This window comes from Heteronotia binoei, chromosome 21 (assembly GCF_032191835.1).
Source record: "Heteronotia binoei isolate CCM8104 ecotype False Entrance Well chromosome 21, APGP_CSIRO_Hbin_v1, whole genome shotgun sequence".
Taxonomy (NCBI): Eukaryota; Metazoa; Chordata; class Lepidosauria; order Squamata; family Gekkonidae; genus Heteronotia; species Heteronotia binoei.
The window spans coordinates 189800376-189826947 of record NC_083243.1 but is presented as its reverse complement, the minus strand read 5'-3'; the positions used below and the strand labels follow the sequence as shown (position 1 = coordinate 189826947).

Sequence of the window (26572 nt, the reverse complement as noted above, 5' to 3'; positions counted from 1 at the left end):
GAGATTGTGAGCCGCTCTGAGACTCTTCGGAGTGGAGGGCGGGATATAAATCCAATATCTTCATCTACCTCACAGGGTGTCTGTTGTGGGGGAGGAAGGGAATGGAGATTGTGAGCCGCTCTGAGACTCTTTGGAGTGGAGGGCGGGATAGAAATCCAATATCTTCTTCATCTTCTTCTTCTTCTTCTTACAATTGCCTTCCCTTCCTCTTTCCACATCAGTCCCCTTGTGAGGTAGGTGAGTCTGAGAGAGTTCTGAGAGAACTGTGACTGGCCCACAGTCACCCAGCAGGCTTCATGCTGGAGAGTGGGGAATCAAACCCAGTTCTCCAGATCAGAGAGCACTGCGCCACATCACAGCTGATACAAAATGCTGCAGCCAGACTAGTGACCGGTGTCAAGCACTGAATACCCATTTTATATTAGAGAACTGTTACTAACCCAAAGTTAAAATGTGAGCACATCAAAGTAGCAGCCCCCACCTTTTTTCTTTCGCTTTTACTAACAGATCTCTTTGAAGATAAGACCTCCTGGGACTTGTTCCCAGGCCTAGCCAGGCCTGAACCCAGGATTTGCTGGTCGCAATATAGATAAGGAACCCAGAGTGTGAATTAATGTTGTAGCGGAGAATGGTTGCAGTGAGTATTGCACACACACTGTTAACATGGGATTCTATATACTTACAAGCTAGATTGTCACGGGAGAACCAATGAAGTATACTTAGCCAGAGAAAGCAAAGTCCCATCTTGTGTCTTACTTCATAATTAATGTACTTTCGTATATCCTGAACAGACTGGTTCCTCACAGGCGAGAGAGTCTTTTCTCTCAGAGTTGAGACAAGTCCCTTGAAAATGAAACCAAGGGGTCTAGAGGTTTATTGGATGGTGAGTGGGAATGTGAAAAGGGAACTAGCAGGTCTACTTGCCCCACATATTAGAATTAAGTAGCCCCTGGTCTATGGAAATCTTGAAAGTAGGTGTAGATTGAGTGTGATGGGATCTTGCTGGGAGGGCATGGAAAAAGATATTAGAACTGGTGTGGTCTGACCTTCTAACATCCTCAGCCTAGAAGCCGATAAACAAATTGGTATCTAAATGCTAACATGTCCTCTGAATGTTTACTGGCTTTGCTTTTAACCAGAAAGCAAGCGTTTAAAACCATTACATTTGCATGGGCTTTGACTTGTCATTGTAGAGGAAACTTTAGATAAGACTCTCAAATCCTTCTTCATGACCCAACTTTTCTGTATAACTTTTGACTTAACCTGTTTGTTCTCATGCTCAAGTTATGTGCAAGTGCGACTTTCATTTTGTTTATATCCTCTCCTACATTCTTCATAATTTCACTTAACCTCGACCAGGGTCAGAGCTTTTTCTGCCCTGGCACCAGTCTGGTAGAACATGGTCCCCGTACGGATCAGGGCCCTGCAGGACTTACTGGCATTTGCAGAGCCTGTAAAACAGAGCTGTTCTGCCAGGTCTGGGGCTGAAAATACAATATAACCGAGTAGCACCAACCGGCAATAAAATTTAGTGCAAAGTGTTGCCCGTAAATTGAGTAAGACCGGGTCCCAACTAGCGAATGATCGTTTATGGAATTGGAGGAGTAAAGCGCAGTGATGTGTGGTGCAACTTATGACTGAGGAAGGCGTGGCCGAAACCAGTCTCCTATTACTTCTCCGAGGATTTATTTCCATGTTACGGAAGAGTGCATTCCAAGTACTGGATTTCGGACTATATGAGAGAATTCTATGCATTGGGACTTTCTGTATTCTTTGGTGTGTATTTTTGGTGTACTGTGTCTTTAATGATATTTCCTTAAAAGAATCAAGGGTGTGCTACTTGGTTATGTTGTATTTTTTGCCAAATATTCACAGGGTATCCTCTGTGTTTGCCAAAGGTCTGTGGCTGAGGCAACGGGCATCCGCTAAAACCATCTGGTCGCCCGTGCTGCACTTGGAGCTACCATTGTTTAAAGCCCAAACCTATCCAAATTTGATGATTTTTACAAGCCCAGTGGCACCAGATGGAAGCCATGTTAGATGTACATTTTAATTATGTTGTTTTAACGTGGTTTTTAGTTAACTGTATTTATCTGATGTTTTAACCTTACTGTAATCTGCCCTGAGCCTGTTCTGGGGACGGTGGAATATAAAACAAACAAACAAATAAATAAATAAAGCTCAAAAAATTGTCAGCTTACGGAGGCCCACTGTTGATCTAAATGTTATAATTGCATCAGCGGCATACAGAAGGACTTGGATAAATCTGGAAGATGGCAGGCTTCCTCCACGAGACAGGGTCTGAGGTCATTTATATATAAATTGAAAATAGGGGAACAAGTAAAACATCTCTGCAAGACTCCTTTGTCTAAGGTAAACTGTTTCAATAGCTGTCCTAATTCTGTGCATCTAACCTGGGAGGAAGGGTGGTTGTAAAGTTGTTGAATTAAGCAAAGGAGACATGGTTCAATTCCATATTTCTTCAGCTTTTCTCATAACTAGGGTCTAGAGATTGTATCAAACATTGATTTTAGGTCCATGAAGGCAGTTATCAACATGCCTTCTCCGAACATGTGTATTTATCAACCAGGGTATAGCAATGGTTGATGGTACATGCTTCTTTTCTAAAACCAGCCTGTTCATTTCCCAAAACATTATTTCCTTCAACCTAAGATCTTAACTTTTCAAGAACTATGAAGTTTTCCCATACGGGCCAACAAGGTTACTGAATGGTGTAATTCATCGGATCTATCGGATCCCCCGTTTTATAGATTGGAACAATTATTGCACTACATGTTAATGTATCCTCTTGTGTCATGTAATCGATTCACCATTTATTTCTTCATATGGCTAAGACAGTGTACTTGGGACAGAACGTTCCCACCATCTAGGCCCCAAATATCTGTTAGATGAGCACATGGAGATTTTGTGTGCAGCTGCTGAAAGAAAGTCCAAGAAGGACATCAATAAGAAAAAAAATCCCATTATTTTTTTAATTTAATGTGATTTTAATAAATCTTCAAATAATTGGTGAAGGCAAAGAAGGCTAATGTTATTCTGAATGTGTGCACGTGCGTTATTATCCTGTTATTGCGTTCATAGCTTGGGTGCTCACGTAAGCCTAGTGTAAGAGTTGAAACTTTGGATTTTCTGTGAAGACAGTCTTTTTACACTGTAGAAGGATTTTGTAAGCGTGGATCACACCACTGATTTTGTGGTTGCTTGGAATTATTACACTTTTTTAAAAACTTGGCCAAAAAAGTGTGTTTTTTGCTCCCCTCTGGGTTGAGAAGTCAGTGCACAAGGGGAGGGGAGGTATTGTGATGACACTGCTGAAGCTATTTGTGTTGAGGTTTCCTCCCTCATTTCCAAAGATGCTAAGCTGGGATCTTTTTAGATCTCATTTTTCTTAGTGTTTATATAGCAATACATTCCCAAATATAAGCTTGCACTGATTTCTAAGGCTTTTAAGCAGAATTAAAGAGACTGTTCTGGAGGGGGGGTGGGGAAGCACCTCTCCAAGAAAGGCCAAACGAAAGAAAATTCTATAATTGGGTCCCTATGTACAAACTTGATCTAATGTAGAGCACACGTAGAAGAGCCCTTAATGTCATATGGTTCTGGAACTTTGAGATAAAAGCTGTGCAGTGTCCTTTGGGCTGCTCATGACCTGGGTAATGAGATTTAATAAGCTGAACAGGGAAAAATCTGCATCCCTTCGTCTGCCATGTCCCCCCTTCCATTTTATTCACTTTTCTCTTACAGGAAGGTAGGTACAAGTTTGACGGCGATATTCCACATTAATTCTGAGGACAGGTTGTTTGATTCCTCTTGGCTGAGAGAGCCCTGCTGCGTTTAATAATCTCCAACTATATGGCTATAAAGGCTTGAATTCTGCTATGAAGATGCATGTCTTGCAGCCTTTAATTTAATAATCGGAAAGGCTTTCTTTATATGCACTGCCACCCGTGGTTGTAAATAGAAATCAGGACAGTTGCCTGTTATTTCCTGGGCTTGATTGACATTTAAAATGATAACGGGAAGGACTGAGCCAACAACGGTGAATATATTTTTCAACTTTCAATTCTTCACCTGTAATTTTGCATGTGTTTAGTATTCAAAAAGAGAGATGATGCTGGAACTTCTGTGGTTGCATGGGAAAGGGGAAACACACCCCTTCTTTCTAACTGCTTGCATAATAATAATAACAATAATAATAATAATTAATAAATAAATAAATAATAATTTTTATTTATATCCTGCCCTCCCCGCCGAAGCAGGCTCAGGGCGGCTCACAGACATGGAAAGTGCCATGACTACAGTCAATACATTATACGATAAAATACAATAAAATGCATTAAATAAATAAATTAATTAATTACAGTTAAGGTGCTATATTGCAAGGCAGTGTATATCAGATGGCTAGGTGTCATTTCAGGATTCAATCTTCTAGGCCATTTGAAAAAGGATAGTTTTGCAGGCCCTGCGGAACTGATTATAGTCCCGCAGGGCTCGAACCTCCGCTGGTAGTTGATTCCACCAATGGGGAGCCGTCACTGAGAAGGCCTGCTCTCGGGTTGTTTTCAATTTGGCCTCCCTTGGTCCAGGGATTTTTAAGAGATTTTGGGAGCTAGATCTCAGTGTTCTCTGGGGGATATATGGAGAGAGGCGGTAGACAAGTCCTCGGCCATAATGGGGTAGGGGGCAATGGGAACTCAAGTAGTAAATGTAATTTGGAGCTTAAGACCTGAGAACTGTACAATAATTTTTTGTTGCATCTGCCACCAAAGAACCCCTATGCCCAGGTATCTCAGGAGCACATGCATTTTCCAGCTCACCTGCTTGAAAGACATTATTCCATACCTTAAGCTTAGGCAAATTTCTCATCGGTTAGGACTCATGTTAAAGAAGGCAGGGGCTCCTTAGCGAGCTGAGTTCCACAGGTGAAATGTTTGTTCCTCTCCAGTATTTGAACATCATTAACCCTCTCGGTGGATTTCGTGGTGCTAGACAAGGAGGTGACTTTCAGGTCGACCTTACAGAGCCTTACGCTCTATCTCTTGTTTATTAGTAATGATGAAGACATTCTCTGAAAGGGATGCCGAATTCCTCACTACAGTCTCAGATGAGAGATGGAGTTATAGGCATGAAAGAAAGAGCTGGGTAAATTGGGGTGGTGGGGGGCGGAATGTTAAGAACAAGACATGAAAAAACGTACTTTGGGGAAAATGTGTCTTCATGGCAGTTTTTGAGCAGGTATTAGCAGAGGATTGGTAGTGCCTTCCTAATTATTTTGGGGTTGCACATATGATTACTGTATGCAGATTTTAAAAAACTGTTTCTTGTTGGCTGAAGGCCACTGCCGTTGTGACTGGTGCTTATGCCCTGTGCAGTCTGAACATCTGCAGGGCTTCCTCTTGTCGTTTTGTGATGAATGTTATCTAGCTGCTCCCTTTGTACTTTCTAGTTGCCTTGCCTTGCCTACTGGCTAGAGCTTGTAGGAATTAAGACCCCTTTGCATCCTTTCACTACAGGTCTTTGTATTGTGCCTTGTCTGAATTTTTTACTTAATACCTGTGCTGACTAGGCTACCTGGTTAGTCATCAGTGTGGAGAATTACAGGTATGGGCAGCTAAGAATTGGAAAGGAATAAGAATAATGATCTCAAGTTATGACTACACAGCTTTGCCAGGTCAAATCAGAAAGCGGTGGTAGCAACTGTGACAAAGTTGTAGAGGAAGCAAACCGTTAAGTAAAAGTCTTTCATTCAGTAGATGATAAGGAGCTCTCAGAAGGCTGATTCTGATGGATATTTATTTCCTTCATTGAGGAATATCTGTTAAAGAAATCACATTGGAATGCTAAATTCAGAAAGATTTGCAGAAAATATCTATGAACATAAGGAAGGGAGGAGACTTATTACCAAGTTGTAGCTTTTTCTTGCAAACCCCACATATTTTAACTCCATTCCCCCTGTTCCTTTAGCTTTATTTTTCTAATGTAAAAAATTCAGACAGCTGAGCATATGGCACATTCTGTGGTAACATTTTGAATCTCAGTTTGGTACTTCTTTTATGCAGACTTTTTTGTGACATCTACATTTTAGGCTTTCTTATAATGCTGTTATTTTGGCCTCTGTCTCCTACATTTTTTTCAGAAAAGAAGACATACTATACAGAAATTCTTATCCCAATGGCAGGGGACTCGCGAATTTGCAGCCTCCTCCCACGCTCTCCAAATATCTGGAAGCGGGGGGGGGCAGGGAATGCGTGTAGGCATCATGTAGTTGTAGAGCTCCTGATCTGTCTGTAAAATGTGTGCCTTTAAGGCTGCGCAGGAAACAGGAAGGGCTTCATTGGAAAGGGTCAGTAATAGTTTCCATGGAGAATGGCCCCTCCTTTTCTTTTGCTTTCATTTTCGCAGCAAGTAGAGTTCTGCAGGAAGAAGATCTAGTAAGTATTTGTGTGTGAAAGAGAGGGAGGGGGCAGGGGATTCCCTCATTTGGAGGCCCTCTCCCCCTTTAGAAAGCGTGGCGGGGAGGGAAATGTCTACTGGGCACTCTATTATTTCCTATGGAGAACGATTCCCATAGAGAATAATAGGGAATTGATCCGTGGGTATTGGGGGCTCTGGGGGGGGCTATGTTTTGAGGTAGAGGCACCAAATTTTTAGTATAGCATCTAGTGCCTCTCCCCAAAATACCCCCCAAGTTTCAAAACGATTGGACCAGATTGCACACATCACCATGTGTAAGAATTCAAAAGGTGCCTGTGGCTTCAAAAAGTTTGGGAGCTTTTTGCCTTTTTGTTTGCCCCTGTGAAGAGACATTAGTAAATTTTCTACATTACTGCACAATAGGGTTGCCAAGTCCAATTCAAGAAATATCTGGGGACTTTGGGGTGGAGCCAGGAGACTTTGGGGGTGGGGCCAGGAGACATGGGGGCGGAGCCAGGAGCAAGGGTGCGACAAGCATAATTGATCTCCAAGGGAGATCTGGCCATTATATTTAAAGGGACAGCACACCTTTTAAAAATGCCTTCCTTCCATAGAAAATAATGAAGGATAGGGGCACCTTCTTTGGGGGCTCATAGAATTGGACCCCTTGGTCCAATCCTTTTGAAACTTGGGAGGTATTTTGAGGAGAGGCACTAGATGCTATACTGAAAATTTGGCGCTTCTACCTCAAAAAACAGCCCCCCTCAGAGCACCCAATACCCGCAGATCAATTCCCCATCATTCCCTATGGGAATCGTTCATGGAGGTGCATAATGGCTTTGGGAGCGGGGCTTCCCCCACCGGCCAGCTGGCTGGGGGAGGGGGGAAGCCTGTAAAACCGGGGGATCCCCCGCTGGGACCTGGGGATTGGGAAGCCTACCGCACAAGGTAGACTTTAACACGAGCACCAGTTGATAGTGCAAAATTTTCCATTAGGATTTTGATTTTATCTGATTTTGGAAATATTATCAATATTTGCCTACCTCAAACTGCCTCCTTGAACTGTGGTTCCAGATTCATGATTTGGATACAAGGCATTTATTCAAAGCAGCAAGCAAAGATTTAATAAATGGACTATTAATGGAAACAGAAAAGGTACATGTCAAGAATTCCCATTGTCTCCACTCCTATTCATACTTGCAATGGAGGTGTTGGCTTCCATGATAAGGCAAGATCCAAACATTGTAGGACTGAGAGTAAATGGGGAAGAATTTAAACTTAGAAGCTATGCAGATGATGTCATTTTAACAATTAAGGACCCCCATACTTTGTTGCAGAATTAACAGGATACAGAATTAACAGGAAGAAACCTAACATAATTACAACAAATTTTAACACAACAGGAAGAAGATACTGTTAAGAGAATTACAGGATGTGAAATAGCAGTAAAGATTGTTAAGTATTTCGGTATATATCTGTTTAAGGCTAATTATAAAAATACATGGACAAATATACAAGGAGACTTGGCAAAGTGGTCGAAAATAAAACTATAATGGTTGGGGAAATATCCACAGTAAAAATGAATGTGTTGCCAAAATTGAACATTTGATTTCAGATGTTACCATTTTCTATACAAGAAAAAATTCTGATGGACTGGCAGAAGCAAATAAATGCATTTATTTGGAATGGGGAAAAAAAAGAATTTAAAGTTTTGTAAGATTGAAAAAAAAGGAGGACTGGCAGTTCCCAATATTAAGATATATATACCATCAATCAGCCAAACTAATTTGGATTACAGAATGGATTAAAAATCCAAAAGACAGATTAATGAAATTAGAAGCAATGGAGCTAAAGAGTGGACTGCATTATTCTCTTCGGATCAAAAAAAAAATAACTTTGAAAAATAAAGGCCAAGACAAAAAACAAACAAACAGATAATCAGATACAGCTTACTTCAGACTTTGGGATCATTAAGAAAAAGAATTGGCCCCATGATTGGCACCATTATATGCATATCATAATAAACATGAGGAAAAAAATAATGATTTCCCAATTTACAAAGATATGATAAATGCCAAAGGTGAAATCAGATGTTGGCAAAAGATTCAAGAAGAAGGAAAGAAGATACAATGGCTAGTTTACTTTAATTCAGTCTCCAGACTTAAGAAAGAACTTTTAACAGAAAGAGAAGGAGTAAGAGTTCTGACTGAGTTTGAAAAAATAATTACACAATATAAAGACCATTTGCTAGGATGGCTTTACAAATTATTACTCCAATATGATACGGAGGCAGAACAACTTAAAGTATGCATGATAAAACAGATGCAGAATGTTGACAGATACCCTTTTCACACTGGGAAAATCTACAGATGAAAGGTATTAAATTGACAGCCTTTCACGCTTTAAGAGAAAATTGATACAACAAGTTCTTCTGATGGCATTTAATCCAAAGGATATCCACAAAATGGACAAAGATGATAAGGAACTTGCTGGAAATGTAAAGAAGTAGATGGCATATTCTACCATATGCAAAAAAAAAAAAAAGTGGAAATACTGGATTGAAATTCTTGCAAAAATTCAGAAAATTTTTAAAATTAAATTCCCATTGAGCCCGGAGAATGTTATTGGCAATGATTCCAGATAATGTTGAAAAAACATCACAAGAATTATTTAGATGCATGTTAACAGCAACAAGAACACAGTTTACATATATTCGGAAGACTGAAGGTTGTCCAATGAATGAAGCCTGATGTGATAAATTTGCTGAATGTGCTGTAATGGCAAAGTTAATGAACCAAGAAAATAAAAGGCCAATTGAAGAATTTCAACAGAAATGGAAAACATATTACGCATATTATGGTCAAGGTTAATAACTGATTACTAGCCTGTATTATCTGATGCAAAAAAGGGGGACCTCCTGGGATGGCATAAAAAAATGAAACAAAAACATAAATGGGATCTAAAATGGATGAACCTCCTGGAATAATTATATAGAGAGGGAGAAATTATGCTCATTGTTAATGTAATTTTAACAGTTATGTATATACGTTAAAGGTAAAGGTAGTCCCCTGTGCAAGCACCAGTCATTTTTGACTCTGGGGTGATGTTGCTTTCACAACATTTTCACGGCAGACTTTTTATGGGGTTGTTTGCCATTGCCTTCCCCAGTCATCTACACTTTCCCCTCCAGCAAGCTGGGTACTCATTTTACCGACCTCGGAAGGATGGAAGGCTGAGTCAACCTGGAGCCGGCTACCTGAACCAGCTTTTGCTGGGATCGATCTCAGGTCGTGAGCAGAGGGCTCCGACTGCAGTACTGCAGCTTTACCACTCTGCGCCACAGGGCTCTTGCTACATATGTTACACATATATGTTACATATATACGTAACATATGTTACACATCTATATATCTAATAATACCAAGTAAGTAATGTGTTGCAAGATTTTAAGAAAAAAGTATTGTATATGTTACTTTGAAATTCTTATTTTAATTTGTTTATAACTTGCCGTGCTTGGATATGTCTTTTCAAAAAAGAACACTGTCACTTTAAGAAATTATTGTTGCAAAATTAAGTGGAAAATATATTATACTCTCATGATATGTATCAAATATCAGAACTGTGTCCTCAACAAAGACGAAATATAATAACTGTTGATGATTAATGATTTTCTCTTGATTTCAATACCTCCTTTTCTGTATCCCATTACCTATATAATATAATAATAATAATAATAATAAAATCTTTGTTACAAAACACCCTGCATATAAGAGTGCTATAGGCTGCTGGATCACCATGATAGTTGAAATAGATGAGTGGGTGACTGCAGTCACGGCATATGATGCACAGCTCTTCGGGTGTGCTAAATTTAGTGTATGAAGAATTTTCAGTGCCTTTGATTTCTCTCCCCCTCCCTTTAATTTAAATATTGGTGGAGAACTGCATGCTAGATTGTCTTTTAGATTGTATATGTATTTTTCTAATGAAAATATTGTTCTGGGTTAAGCTTTACATTTGTTTGAACAAAGCATGTAAACGACACTCGATTTGTCCCTCCCCCAATAAAATATTTCAGTTCAAGTATTTGTTGTTATTGAGATATAAAGTTAGTGTATGGAACTTTTTTAACTTATTTACTAAATGTAAGTAAAAATGAACATGTTAAATTGAATCAGGCTCTATTTAGGACATTGAAGGATTTCCTGATCTTCTTCATGGTCTCTGTGCAGTCCCACACATGGGGTTACCACACTTGCACAAGGACCAACGTGGGAACTTGTAAAGCTAGCCTCAGAGCCTTTTTGGCAGACTTTCTCTTCTGCTCTGGGGAGCAGGCATCAACTGCACATGCATGGAGCTGAGGAGAAACCCACACCCCCTCAGAGAGAGCCAGTTTGGTGTAGTGGTTAAGTGTGTGGACTCTTATCTGGGAGAACCGGGTTTGATTCCTCACTCCTCCACTTACATCTGCTTGGCCTTGGGTTAGCCATAGCCCTGGCAGAGGTTGTCCTTGAAAGGGCAGCTGCTGTAAGAGCTCTCTTAGCCCCACCCACCTCACAGGGTGTCTGTTGTGGGGGAGGAAGGTAAAGGAGATTGTGAGCCGCTCTGAGACTCTTCGGAGTGGAGGGCGGGATATAAATCCAATATCATCTTCTTCTTCTTCAGTTCCTTTTTAACCGCAGTGCTAACCTTAGTAGTTAATTTTACAGAAGGATTACTGTGAAGGGAAGATAAATGGCCAGCGTTCTTCCCCTACCCTTCTCTCCACAGAGGTCCTCACCTCCTTCTGCATTCTAAACTGAGGACAAAATTAAACACAACACTAGCAGTACAGCAAGCATACCAGTATGACTTCATACATGCCCAGTCATTTCATTTTAATCAGACTGCTATGTGTGCAATATGGCTGTGTATACAGTGTGAGCACGCTAGTGCAACACTTGCCTAGGCTACAAATCTCTTCTATGTTAGCAGTGTGCACATGGTGCCTGATAGCCCAAAATACTTTTTTAAATTGTTCACCAGTGTTCCCCAACTGGGGACCCAAAGTGGCTTACAACAATCTCCTCTTCTCTATTTTATCCTCACACTCTTACCTTCAAGGTAGGTTAAGCTGAGTATGGATCTTCCAACCAATATATAATGGCTGCTAGTGTCATGTTTAAACCTCATGTTCGAGGACTTATTGGTACTTCTCATTGGGTTGCATATTATCCTGTTGCTCCGGTTGGTATCTAAGGTTTTAATGACAAAATAGGGACTGGGTTGCCCTGTTTAATAGCTAGGATTGACAGATCCTGTCTCCTCCCTGGTGGGGGACCTTGGGGGGCATTCTTGGAGGAGGTGGGGATGTCCACAATGTGATGATGTCACACAGAAGCGACATCATCTTATTGTGAACTGGTGCCCCACGTGGCTGAACTCCAAGTTGCGAATTTGCCACTGAAGGCGTGCCCCCTGCTGCTTAAATTGGAGGATGCGCATGTGGCTGGTGTCAAGACATGGAACTTCAAGTAAAGACGGATCATAGTGTTGTAACAATTAATCCATTTATTGAGAACAAACAGTCAGCAGAGAGGCAGATTGAGTTTGATACCGGCCCAAGGTTGGGGCCAGCCTTTTCTACATTTCTAAAAGCAGGAAACGATACAGCCCTTTTCACACCCCCAGAGACAGCCGGTCTTCCCAGGGCTTTATCTCTTTCTCAGAGGAAGAGTCCTTGAAGATGTGGACTTCAAAGCCGCAGATGGCTTTTCGGCTAGGCGTGAGATTTTACTCTTTGCGGTTACAATATGCTTGGGGAAAGGGCACTTGCTACAGTTCTCAGGGTTAGTAAAGCAGAGTTCATATTAAGGCACATCATGGCGTTAGTCATGTGAAGGATTTCTAATCTACAATTCAGTTTCAGTAAGTTACACGTTTGACAGCTGGCAGCTGCCTTTCCTTCAGCTTCCTGCAGGATTTAAAGGGCCCTCCAGCTGAGCAGCAGTCCATGTGCTCCCACTGATCAGCTGGAGACCCTCTAAATCTCTCAGGAGGGGACGGAGAGGAGTGGCAGCTGGTGGTCACTCTGGGGGGGTGGGGCTTTCCCCCACTGGCCAGCTGGCGACTTGAAGGCAAGAGCCAGCAAAATCAGGGGATTCCCCACCTCCACCTGGGGACTGGCATCCCTATTAATACCAGGTGTTTTCCTTGGTGGGGGAGAGGGGAAGGTTTTTTTAAGATGGTTCAGGTAGCTGTTGGTTTGAAGTCTTTTGGTCAATAAAGTGGCATAGGGAGATGTTTTGTTCTCTGGGCTGTTTAATATGCATATGCAACCATGTGGCAAAGCTGAAATTCGGGCTTCATTCTCACCATTATCTAGCTTTAATCTCTCGTTTCCATCTAATTCTGGAGTGGCAGCAACAGCAAGTTCTCAACCAGGATTTGGAAGAAAAATGTACTGGTAATGGACTGGTTAAGAAAGAACAAAGTGAAATGTAATCCAAACAAACCCAAGGTGCTGTTAGTTGGAAGCAGGATTGCTCTGGAAGTAGATGTAGTGTCTTTGTTAATTTGGATTACACTTCCTCTAAAAATATTGGCCTGTAGTTTTGAATACACCTGAATCTATCACAGCCCCTGAATGTCTATGGCCAAGTGCCTTTTACCATCTTCTGCTGGTATACAAGCTACATACTTGCATAGAAAGAAGGACCATATTTACCCTTGTATTAGTGGCAGGGGTCATTTTGTAGGAAGAAAAGGTGGTGGAGCTCATCCAGGGATTGTTATGCAGCTGCACATACTATTTGATGGACAAGGAGGTGGAACTCTCAGAAGGAGGAGGAGAAACTCTCAGACAGGTTCAGGAGCTGTGCTCCTGTGAGCTCTCACTGAATCCGAGGTCTGATTAGTTGTATTCAGACTAGACTGTTTTCTTACACTATATGAGGGGCTGCTTTTGAAAATTGTTGGGAAATGGTGCATCATGCAGTTAGCAGATGGTTGGTTGGGTCAAGCAGTCATTAATACAATTTTCCCATTTTATATTATCTTCTCTGGCCACCAATTTTTTCCAATAAATAGAAAAACACCCGATACTAGGCAATATAATAATTGAGTGCCTTGCCACAATATTTCTTAGCCCAAGTAGTCCATATGAAGACCCCAGGTTTTTATTACTTCGTTTCAATTTTTCAGTCTTCCAAAGTGGTGTGGGCTCCAACAAAAAACATGATACATCACTGCATGTTAATTACATATAGTAACACAACAATTATTATTAATTCATGTAAATTTTGTTTTACAGACTGACCTTCAATCAAGTTAATTCGGACACCAAATTAATTTCAATTTCAAATTTCTTTCTAGAATAAAATAAAATTAATAATAAAAGGTTTTGAGTAATAAAACTAACAATTTTGTCATATGTTCATAATTTAATTTACAGGATGCCTACAATCAACTTATGTGTGAACCTCCAAAATTGTTCATATGTATAGTAATAGTCAGTCATTGTAAAAATTAATTATTAAAGTTATTTATTTATTAGAAATAAAGAAAAAAACCAGAACATTAGGGGGATTAACTTGATTGAAGGTCAGCCTGTAAAACAAAATTTACATGAGTTAATCATTTTTGTATTATTATATGTAATTCATACAGTGATGGTATCATGTTTTTGTTAGAGCCCACACCACTGTGGAAGATTGAAAAATTGAAAATAAAAAACTGGGGTCTTTATATGGGCTACATGGGCTGAGACGTATTGCAGCGTGGGACTCAATTATTATATTGCCTAGTGTTGGGTATTCTTCTATCTATTGTTCAAACCCTCACTCCATATTTTACATTGTAAAACACCAGTCCCCCCCCCCCCCGCCCGATCCAATTCAGTATGCTTATTTCAGCCTTCAAACCCTGTAATAGTACATGTTTCCAGCGGTTCTAGGGGAAAAAGCCCAAAGGGAAAAAAACCCACGGACATAAGTGCTCACAGGAAAAAAGCCCACAAGGAAACATGCTCGCATGGAAAAATGCCCACATAGAAAACCGCCCACATGGGGGGAAAGCCCATACTGAAAGAAGCCCACATAGAAAAAGCCCACATCGAAAAAAGCGTACATGGAGAAATATGTAAAGTGCCATAGATTTTTATAATTGTGGATAACCATTAATAATATTTTGTTGTTATTTTAGGATTAAAATATGTCATATTCACATGCAACAAAAAGTGACCATTTTGTTATTTTTAAATTGTTATTTTAGGATTAAAATACGTCATATTCACATACGACCATTTTGTTATCAATGAACTTTTTAAAGAAGAAACACAATAATAACAGAAACTAAACTCTACGTAAAAATATATCTAAATAAAATTAAATACTTTAACTTTATTAATTTACAATTTGTCAAACTTTTAAACGTTAATACATTGTGGAACACTCAGTGACCATGGCAAAAGACTATCTAACCCTAATAGTAAAAGCGACAATTATTTAACAACACCAATAATAACTCAGATATAATTCCTCATTGCAAATTAGCCAATCGCTTTAAGCAACTAAGTTGATCTTCCACCTGCTCATATGGCTGCACAGAGGTGGCAACCATGTCATGTAGTGCCTCATATTTCCTCTTTTTCACCTCTAGGCGACCTGCCTGTGCAGTAGCCAATGTTAGTTTGTGACAAGCCAGGCCCCCTGCAATCCATCGAATAGAGATCACACGCTGGAATGACTGCAATGGAACGAGGAATTAAGAACATAAGAGAAGCCATGTTGGATCAGGCCAACGGCCCATCAAGTCCAACACTCTGTGTCACACAGTGGCAAAAATTTTTATATACACACATACACTGTGGCTAATAGCCACTGATGGACCTGTGCTCCATATATTTATCTAAACCCTTCTTGAAGGTGGCTATACTTGTGGCCGCCACCACCTCCTGTGGCAGTGAATTCCACATGTTAATCACCCTTTGGGTGAAGAAGTACTTCCTTTTATCCGTTTTAACCTGGCTGCTCAGCAATTTCATCAAATGCCCACGAGTTCTTGTATTGTGAGAAAGGGAGAAAAGTACTTCTTTCTCTACTTTCTCCATCCCATGCATTATCTTGTAAACCTCTATCATGTCACCCCGCAGTCGACGTTTCTCCAAGCTAAAGAGCCCCAAGCGTTTCAACCTTTCTTCATAGGGAAAGTGCTCCAGCCCTTTAATCATTCTAGTTGCCCTTCTCTGCACTTTCTCCAATGCTATAATATCCTTTTTGAGGTGCGGCGACCAGAACTGCACACAGTACTCCAAATGAGACCGCACCATCGATTTATACAGGGGCATTATGATACTGGCTGATTTGTTTTCAATTCCCTTCCTAATAATTCCCAGCATGGCGTTGGCCTTTTTTATTGCAGAGCATTGAGAGCATTGAGAAATCCCTCACAACAGTTTATAGTCTTTGGTAAGCATTCCAGGACTGCATCATGATGATTCCATATTCTTATAGGAAACTGAGGACCTCTACCTGCAGCACCCTCAGTATATGTTGAAAAGAAGTACATGAGCACTGCATTGTAGCTGTCTTCATCTGGAAATGTGGCAGCAAGCTCATCAAAAACAGTTCTCACATCGTTGATTGGGACAAAGGCTAATGCAGCAAGAATTGCAGTGTAATTTTTATATTCATATTCGTTTCATATTCAGTCTTCAAGCCAACACTGTTGATTTTCCTAATGAGACTCTGACACAGGTGAAAATAACACTCTTTGACCTCAATATGTGGAAATTCAATCCTCACTGCATTCATACAAGCCTTCTCAAAATCCACTGAAACCTTTTGAGGTGACAGATGTGGAATCAATACCTTCATTATTTCAAACATTCTATTAAAGGTGTCCATGTGTTTTTTTTTGAAGTAAAATGTAAATACGTGGTGGTCTGAGCGCCTGCTCCGGCTGCAACGCCACTGAGGATGTTCTCCGCAGCTGAGAACGAAACGTCTGGAAGGAAAACTTTCTCCAGTAGAACACGGCACTTGAGCCCGAAAGATTCTACAAACCTTAATGATGTTACCAGCCGTGAAAACCTGAAATCTTTGTGGTGGATATGACTTACCCACCTTGGCATGCCGTGTGTACAGTTGGTAAAACATATCTGGCACTTTATCAAAGGTGCCATCTCCATAGATGGTATCTTTGTTTAACTCAAGCATAAGGTCTCTATCACCTAAAACCAGAATTCTGTGTGGATTTTTCCACACTGGAATCGTGAAGTATCAGTTGCCTATACTTTTCAAAGTGTATGGTTTTTGAGTTAGGCAAATTACTGCCTTCTCTGTGATAGCTTCTCTTTCCTAAATAGCAGAAGTAGTTAAGGTCTCATAGATCTAAGAAACTAAGCATGGCTGTCTCTGGCAGTTATCTGGAAGGAAGAAATCAATAAACGTAGTTGGAATTAATTTAAAAAATGATATAATGGAGAATTGATCCACGGGTAACTGAGGCTCTGGGGGGCTGTATTTTGAGGTAGATGCACCAAATTTGCAGCATAGCATCCTGTGCCTCTCCCCAGAACACCCTCCTAGTTTCAAAAGGATTGGACCAGGGAGTCAATTTCTATGAGCCTCAAAAGAAGGTGCCCCTATCCTTCATTATTTCCTATGGAGGGAAGGCATTTAAAAGGAGTGTGGTCCCTTTAATGTGATGGCCAGAACTCCCTTTGGAGTTCAATTGTGCTTGTCACAGCCTTGCTCCTGGCTCCATTTCCAAAGTTCCCAGATATTTCTTGAATTGGACTTGGCCTATGGAATTGGACTATTCCATGTGGGCTTCTTTCAGTATGGACTTTTTTTCCACGTGGGCTTCTTTCCATGTGGTTTTATTTCCATGTGGGCGTGTTTCCATGTGGCTTTTTTCCTGTGAACATTTATGTTTGTGGGTTTTTTTCTTTGGGCTTTTTTCCCTTGGGCTTTTTTTCCGGTTGCCATTTCTAGCATCTGTCTTCACCACCAGGAGAACAATTGGGAGCCACATTTCCATCTGGCCAGGTAAGCGACAGTTACTAGAGTTAGTTACTAGAGTCAGGTGCATCATTTCCTCTATTGGCAAGTCTGCCAACAGGTAAAAACTGTTCTGTGAGGAGTCTGAGTCTGAATTTCTGGTTCTTGTATTTTAGATTGTCATTTTATCTGTTATCTTCTAATTCTCATTTCATTTGTTATCTGTTTTTTAAGCTGCTGGTTTTTTGTCATTATTTATTGTCATTAGTATTGCGATGCATCTTAAAAATAATCCTTGAAAGCCGTCTTACAGATCTTTACAGGATGGAAGGTCGTTTTAATAAATAAAAGTGTAGTTCTTGCTCTTCTTGGGTGGGGTGGAAGATGGAGGGAAAGGAAAGGTGCAAGCACCAGTCGTTTCCGACTCTGGGGTGACGTTGCTTTCACAACGTTTTCACGGCAGACTTTTTACAGGGTGGTTTGCCATTGCCTTCCCCAGTCATCTACACTTTCCCCCCAGCAAGCTGGGTACTCATTTTACTGACCTCAGGAGGATGGAAGGCTGAGTCAACCTCAAACTGGCTGCCTGAAAACCCAGCTTCCACCGGGGATCGAACTCAGGTCGTGAGCAGAGCTTAGGACTGCAGTACTGCAGCTTTAACACAAGCACTGAAATAATTTCCAGTACCAAAGACAAGCACTGAAATAATTTCCAGTACCAATGCCATGGAATTTGTAAACAGTAGCTCAGAGGTCATTATGTCAGACTTGAAACCAGTGTAGACTCTTTGAGAGCTGACTCTCATTTTTAGGGAAATGACTTCTTTATCCAATTGATGCTTATGGACACCTCTCATGCCCTGTGAGGAGACCCACTGAATATAAAAAGACCCTTTAAATAAATGGTTAGTTATCCACCTTTTGACAGATGGCTGCATAGGAAATTAGTGAAAGGTCCTGGACAACCTGCCGCTTCTCATATTTATGCCAGTGTTCCCTACTCTTTTTTGTTGTTTCCATTTTCCTTGCAGAACTGAAGCCTTGGGTGTCAAATTTCACTTACCCAGGTGTGCGGGACTTTTCTCAGCTTGCTCTGGATGCCAACAGGAATCAGCTCGTTGTAGGAGCCAGGTAAATGAGAACCTTCTAATTGGAATAGGATTGCTTCTCAACTCATTCCCTGCAGGTTCTTGTGTGGCGAAGAGATTGCTTTCGCAACTTGTAAGCACGCTCACTGTTAGTTTTAAAGAAAAGCTGCAATTTATGTAGAAGGATTTTAGAAACACGGTAATAATGCTAAAGATGAGAAAACTGCCATTCGTTCTTTGGAGGGGGGAGTGATAAAAAGGACTACTCAGTGAAGCAGAAAGCTATCATCTCCCAAGGATCGCAGCTGCTGTAAAATCTTTTTTCAGCTAGGAATTGTCCGCATGTTCAAAATTCAGAACTGGTGTAGTGCTGCCTAAATTAAAAGAAAGACTTAGACATGTTGGTGAAGAGATATGTCCAGACTGGAGGGGGGGGGGGGGCATGCCTTTTCATTTTTAAAGTGTCAGTTATTTAACTTTATGGAGCCTTGCTTGAATAAAAAGGAAAAGATCATTTGTGCTCTTGATAGGAAATGGTGGGGCCTACTATAACCTTTATGTTTCTTATGCTTTCTAATTAAGATGAAGTCGTTTTTCAAATGGAATGATTCTGAACAATTTTTCATGCAAATATGGAATGTGTGTGTTTAAAATACATATAAAGTTATAAAAATATCACATTAGTATTCCTTCATAAATGTTCTTTTATTGCTATAACAATGCTTTCTGTATCTATACCACTGCTTCCCAAGGTGCTCAAAGTACCTAGTATATTATTTCAGTAGTCTTTACTCTTTAGTATTAGCATCATATCGTTAGATTGCGATGAGAATGAGATAGAGCTGAAGGCCATCCACTGAGTTGGTAACTGAGATTTAAACATATTGATTCTTGGACTGGAAGTTACACTCTTGGCCATTATGCTCTGATAGCCACTTCCTGTGAAAATGTGGCCTAAACAAAAGGTCAAATGCCTAGCTTTATCATTCACTATTTCTTCATTCAAATTTGATTTGCGAAGTTGGAAAACTCGAGAGGCTGCTGTTCTCCAGTCAAGGCAATTTGGTGTTATTGATGAATGTTCCACCCCATACCTGTTCTGATGTACTTCATCATTTCACACTTCTTCTGAGTCTTCCATCACTGTTTAGGAATACCGAACAGACTGTTACGACGTGTAAGAACCAAGAAAGCAAGATTTAACTTCCTTTTGTTCCTGAAAGGGCAACATTTCTAAAAGGCAAATACACAGTATGTGCAGAAATACCACAATGTGCTCCATCTTTATACAGACACACACAAAGGCATGAGTTGTGCCTGGTGCGGCAGGTTTAAGAGAAATAAAGACATAGATGTACGTAGTCATTAATAACATGAAGCATGGTTATAATATAGTAAAAAGTTTGGATTCCAAATATTTCCCTTATTTTGCCTGTAATGCTTCTAAATCATGCCGAGTGTGTGAGGTTTTATTAATACATAGATCCCCTGGGTAAAAGGCTTAAATGAATTTATGACTGGAGTACTAAAGCTTTATGGAGGCAGTTTCCTACAAATCCATCCAACGTGCTTGTGATTCATAGGTACATCTTAAGAGCATAAGAGAAGCCATGTTGGATCAGACCAACGGTCCGTCCAGTCCAAAACTCTGTATCACACAGTGGCCAAAAAACCCAGGTGCCATCAGGAGGTCCGTCCGTGGGGCCGGGACACTGGAAGCCCTCCCACTGTTGCCACACACACACCCCCCCCCCACAAGCACCAAGAATACAGAGCATCACTGCCCCAGACAGAGTTTTTCTGTGTCTTCAGCAAATTAGACTTGTGTCAGGAGAGTTTTGTTCAGAATGAATGCTGTGTAGGAATTCCACATGCTTAAATAAGAGGGATATTTTTGAGACCGGGTGAGGTATACAAGCACTTCAACACATTTTGGTATTACAGTATGGGACAGTGACAAGTGGCTGGAAACAAAAGACAGCGTCAAGACTTATCTAGAATCATTTATCATCTCCTCAAATGAAGCAGCAGGAGGTGTGGACTCTGGTGCTAGAGGCCATTGGAAATATGGATGTGCAAAGCATTTTTGAAGACAATCTTCCTTTCACAGCGGTTGCAGCAGCAGCCAGAAAAGCAGCCAGGATGTATCACAGCAGAAATAAAGAATCTTCCGCTGTACCCGCCAAGACCAATGCCAGCATGCTAAGGAGTTATAAAATGTTTTCTCTTCGATACGTTCTGGTAGGCTGTCATAAGTGGAAACTGGTTGGAAGTATTCTGGTGGTAGAATATACCCAGGTAGGCAGAAGTCACATTAGGCATTTGAGGGAATGGAAGAATTTATATAGACACATCCAAAGGAATGCGGTTGGTGCTGAAGGTATCACATTTAGAGAGAAAAGGACATATAGCTGCCTAGTCATTAAGAACATGAATTATGGTTATAATATATATTTAAAAAGTTTGGATTCCCAACATGGCCCCTCTGGGCAGATATCTAAATCCACAGATTGGGGACACATATAGGCGAAAGAGATCTTCCAGCAGATTTGAAGCACTCCCAGGTTTGCAGAAAAACCTCAAAACTTAAAAAAAAACAACAACAACAACAAAACATTACGGGGGTTTAAATTTCCCTCCTCCAAAGTAATAACTGCTGTCTGTGCATGCACAGACAATTCACGTCATCATTGAGGGCCAGGCTGCAAGGGCTGGAACACTGGAAGCTGCTCTGGGCCCAAAGCAGCTGTTTGAGAGGGGTGTGTGTGTGTGTGCGCGTGTGCACATGTGTTAGAGACAGAGAGATGGGAGACTTGGCTTTGAATGTTCGGGGGAAACAGCAATTTGAAGGAGTTCCCTGTGTGTGTGTATGAGAGAGGGAGGGAAGGAGGGAGGCTTGGGCTTTGAAACTCTGGTGGGAAGCGGCAATTTGAGGGAGGGAGGTGTGTGTTAGACAGAGAAAGAGAGAGAGGAGCCTGGGCTTTGAATTTCCAGGGGAGACAGAGATCTGAGGGAGTTCTGTGTGTGTTTGTGTGTGAGGGAAGAAGAGAGGGAGATGCGTGTGTGTCTTAGGAGTGAGAGAATTTCCAGGGGAAGCAGAGATTCGAGGGAGTTCTTTCTCTGTGTGTGAGTGTGTTAGAGAGAGAGAAGAGAGCCTGGGCTTTGAATCTCCAGGGGAAGCAGTGATTTGAGGAAGTTCTAAGTGGTGGGGAAGCAGGAAGAAAGTTCAGTGCCCCTTTTGTCCATGGGACAACCACTGGGCTCCATCTGAGCGTAAAACTTGACGTATGACATATGAAGCTGCCTTATACTGAATCAGACCCTTCTCGGTCCATCAAAGTCAGTATTGTCTACTCAGACTGGCAGCGGCTCTCCAGGGTCTCAAGCTGAGGGTTTTCACACCTATTTGCCTGGACCCTTTTTTGGAGATGCCAGGGATTGAACCTGGGACCTTCTGCTTCCCAAGCGGATGCTCTACCACTGAGCCACCGTCCCTCCCCTAACTTTCAGTAGCTTGAAAGGTATGCTTCCTCTGACACCCCCCCCCCCCACAAAAAAATCATTAATTCATATGGGAAGGGAGTGCCTGCACAGTTTTCAAGCCAGCCATAAGCCCCAGCCAGGACTTAGACAGGGTGCATCTGGCTCAGCCCCCCCCCCCCCCCCCCAATCCTGGTAGACTTTAACTATAAGATATTTCCCTCCATGAACCAACAGGCTAGCTATATACTTGATCTGTGGGTCAAGGAGACAATTATGTCTGTTAAAGATATCTCTGGGACAATCACTTCTATAACATAATGATTTGTAGTAATTCTTTGAGCGCAGATACATCCTGTCGCTCGCCTTCTGCATTTGCCCCATGACTGCTATGCCTTCTCCTTCTCTTTTTAGCTTCCCAGTTTCATTTTCTATTTTTGCAATAGTTGTTTTTGGGGCGTTTGGAATATTTCCCCTTTCCTAGCTTGCTGGGAGGTTTCCCCCCTGCTCTCTCTCTCTGTCGCTTTCACTGTCATCGCCTCCTCTCCCTCTCTCCCCCCCTGCTCTCTCTCTCTCTCTCTCTCTGTCACTTTTGCTGTGATTGCTGCCTTCTCTTGCTCTCTCACTCTCTCTCTTACTTGCTGTCACTTTCTCCCCTGCTCCCTCTGTCACTGTCACTGCCTCCTCTCACTCTCCCACTCTCTCTCTCTCGCACGCTTGCTGTTGCTCTCTCTCTCTGTTGCTGTTACTGCTTTCTCTCTCTCTCTCTCTCTCTCTCTCTCTCTCCCACTGTCTCTCTCCCCTGCTCTCTCACTGTGTCATTTGCACTGTCGCCGCCTCTTTCCACTCTCCCTCTCTTGCTGTCTCGCTGTCGCTCCCTCTTGTACTCTCTCATGCGGGGCGGGGGGGGGGGGAGAAATAGCCTGGGATTTGAGAGGCCCTACAGAGGGAAGGGGGGGTTACATAGACCACCCTGGCCCCCCCAGGTCTCCCGTAGCTACAGGTCTGGTTTTAAAAGTCCCATCCCCAGAAGAGACCAGGCAGGAGGAGGGGACGTCAGTGCAATTGCCTTCCAAATGTACCTTAGCCCACCTGCATTTCGATGCTAATAAAGCTAGCAGGAGAGATAATGGGTGAGTCAAGATTTCTCCCCACCCCCTTCTCCTAACAGAGATTTGGAGGAATTAAATGCTAGAAGGACTCCGGGAAGAAAATGTCTAGAACCTTCAGGAAAAACTTCTCTGATCTGACCTAGCCTGATCAGTGGCTGGAGAAACAGAGAGGATAGTTCAGTTCAATTTCAGTGTTTTTTTATTTTTATTTTTATTTTATTCGATTTATATCCCGCCCTACCCCACCGAGGTGGGCTCAGGGTGGCTTACAACATAAAAAGCTAACAAAAATCAGTTTAAAATACATTAATAATTATGCAATAAAATACATAAAAACACATAAAACTCACTTCAATATGTACTATGCTACCTTTCCTTAAATCAATTCTTCAATATTCCAGTATTCAATAATCTGATGTTCGAGATTTGAATATTCAGGCATTCCGATAACAATTAATTATATGCCAACTGGAAGAGGGCTGTTTTGCAGGCCCTGCGGAACTGTTCAAGGTTCCGCAGGGCCCTCATCTCCTCCGGGAGCTGATTCCACCAACAGGGAGCTGCAATCGAAAAGGCCCTGTTTCTGGTCGCTGTTCAAGTTCAGATCATTGAACTGAGAGGATAAAAAATCCCTTCTGGCAAGGAGAAGCTCTCTTTCTTTGGGTGCTGAGTTCAAGAGAACACACAGACTTCTGAACATTTTATTTTTATTAAACACTTTATTCCTTTTGATGCTGGCAGTGGTTCTCTGTACCACATAGACCTGCACCATCTTGGACACACTATTCTACAAGGAGTGCCAGGGGAAGTGTTAGAGACAATTTGTATGCCTCCCCTGGCCCCTCCAGGAGATGCAAAGAAAAAGAGCTGTCAGTCGGGAGTCTCCTTTGAAGTATACAACTTTATTGATATCAAGAAAGAGGGGAGTCGCTTTTCAACGAGCTCCCTGATTAGTTCCATACATGCCATTTTATCCTTTACTCCCGACCGATGAGTCCCTCCTCCTTTCCCCATAGGCTGAGGTACTTAGAGGGTACAGGCTACCCGGCACGCCTACTTCACCCCCTCCTTGATATGTACCCCTCCCGTTACATACATTGCATGTGCATTTAAATTTACCTGGGGTGTGTCAGTTAATATTCATTACTTGATTACGCCTGCGTACTTGCTGCTTATTAATCTCGATTGCTATTAATCTTTACTGTTGCCATGGCTTGTTCAGCCGTGTTATTTCTTTTCGGCTTCTGCGTTTTAACAATGGCTACTACCCCTGTGCTATGGTTACTAAATGTTTGTACCCGGTTCCGCTCCTTGCACCTTAACAATCACTAAGACATTACATTTGGTTCCTCCTGTTTCAGCTCATTTCATTATTTCACTCCTCTCAGAAGGCAGACAGTTGGCAAGTGGCTATTCTTTCCACGGTGCCCAAGGAAATAAACTGTCCCCGTGGTGACCAGGGATGGCCAGCAGGAGACACAGAGGCAAGGCCTCAGAACTTCGAAGGGAAGCTGGGAGTCATGTCCCTCCCAGCGGGCAATTCTTTCCAAAGATCAGGTGGTGGTAGGGAGCTTCCCAAGTGGAACGAAAAGCCTCTCCAGGTGTTGAGAAAAACCTTGGAGGGCAGGGTAGCTGGGGGGGGGGCGTGCTCTGGGGGCCCTGCCCCAACTTCCCATGGAGGCCTCCCAACTCAGGACCCCTGACCTAGTAGAACAGGAAGGGAAGGCAAGAGGCAGTGAAAGCAGGAAGACCCGGCCCGTCGGCCACACTCCTCTTCCCTCTTGCTTGGCTGAGCAGGGTGAGAGAGCACCAGGCAGCAGCCGGTGGGCCTTCTTGCTTCTCACAGCTGGCTGTTCCAAGAAGCAGGAAAACCAACCTGCTGAGCCCACTTTTTTTTAGGGCAGGGGGCTTTTAAAAAATTCAAATGCCCCCCCCCCCCAATTTTTAAAAGCCCCCTGATCTAAAAAAAAAATCCTGGCTATGCGCTTGCCTGCCGGCCAGAGCAAGCCCACATGGAGCAGAATGAGCTAGGATGATATTGATGTCCAAGTGAGTTGTATTAGTACTATCTTGTAATCTGCTGCATTTACCCTTCTAAGTCATGTATTATCTTGCCTGTTTGACACGTTAATGGAGAGACCAAAAAACATGAGGATGTCTGATTTTTATCTACATTATAAAGAGAGCATCTGAAGTCTTGTAGAATTGTCAAGGCAAGGCATGAGGAGAGAACAATCTCATTCCTACTAAACATGCTCATTCTGTGTTTCCTGGGAGACAAAGGGAATGTTCTGATTTAAAAGTCACATCACGGGGCTACTTACGTCTAGTACTGTGACCTTGTGGGAAAGGAAGACCCTTCTTTTGAAAGCTACAGAAAAATTCAAAGGACCCTGGAAATTGGTTAGGAAACTGCTTCTGTGAAAGGCAGAGTGAAAAAAAAAACAGATGCAGGTAAATTATATGATTATATTTATTTGTAGTCATTTAAAACCTTCATCAAAAGGTGTGGAGGTTTTCTGAAGCCAAAAAGGGAACAGAAAGGGTAATTTCAGTTCAAGTTTTGAACCTACAGGCAGACTATATGTCTTACAGACTTTAATGTACTTGGAAGTTTTAAATCCAGTCTAAGCTTGTCCTCACTGTGGTGCGTTAGAGCTGATCGATCGCTGTTGTGCCAGTTATTTGTGCCAAGTAAATGTGCAAATGCTCCAAAGCCAGACTGGCACCATCCTTTAAGTTATCCTTAGAAGCATTTGTTTTACCAATGTGATAAGCTGTCAGAATAAGAGGGGTCACTCCCTCCTCTAGTTTTTGTGAAGTGGCCAACCAAGATGCCATAAAGATAAAAAGATCAGTTGTTGCTTCAGCTTTTGGTGAAAAGCCATGGAATTTCATGTTTTTATCTCTTCTACAAGACTCCATCATAATTCTTTCTTTAGACCAGCCATCTTGAGAGGTCGTTCCAGGCGTTTTTTTCCAGGGAGGCAACTTTCTTTATGGCTTCTTCTGCTTTTTGAGCTGTTTGCATGTGTTGAGTCTCCAGGTCATCCATACGTTGAGCTAAGGGGGCTATCGTATCCATCATATCGTGTCTTAACTTTTTACGTTAATTCCCCAACGCTTCTAGTAGAAATGTTGTTAGGAGACAGTCAACAGTGTTTGTATCTCCGTGGCCTGAAGGAACTAAGAAGGTGCTAGTTACTTCAGCCAAGGCAAAAAAACCTCCATCAACAAGGGAGCTCCCCTGACTTTCTTTCTTTTTTTTTGATTATCCTTAGAGGTCTTAGGTGGCATATATCAATTCATTTAAGAGTGAGAGGTTAGGGAGCAGCAGATAATGGTTTCTAGTTGGCCAGCTATCGAAGCCATGTCCCTATTTTATCTACATTTTTATGCAGAGTTTCTCCAGCTGAGCTATCTTGTGCTCAAGGGAGCAAACTCGTACTATGAAAGGTAGCAACTTATTGTACCA

General features: G+C 41.8%; 1 protein-coding gene across 2 annotated transcripts in view; it reads left to right on the top strand.

Moving 5' to 3' along the window:
• Positions 1-26572, top strand: part of SEMA5B (semaphorin 5B) — a 546394-nt gene that overhangs the window by 188339 nt on the left and 331483 nt on the right. For both annotated transcript variants that reach the window (XM_060262054.1, XM_060262053.1), the window contains exon 3: positions 18449-18548. In XM_060262054.1, the coding sequence (XP_060118037.1) occupies positions 18449-18548 (100 nt within the window). The remainder of the gene's footprint in view (positions 1-18448; positions 18549-26572) is intronic.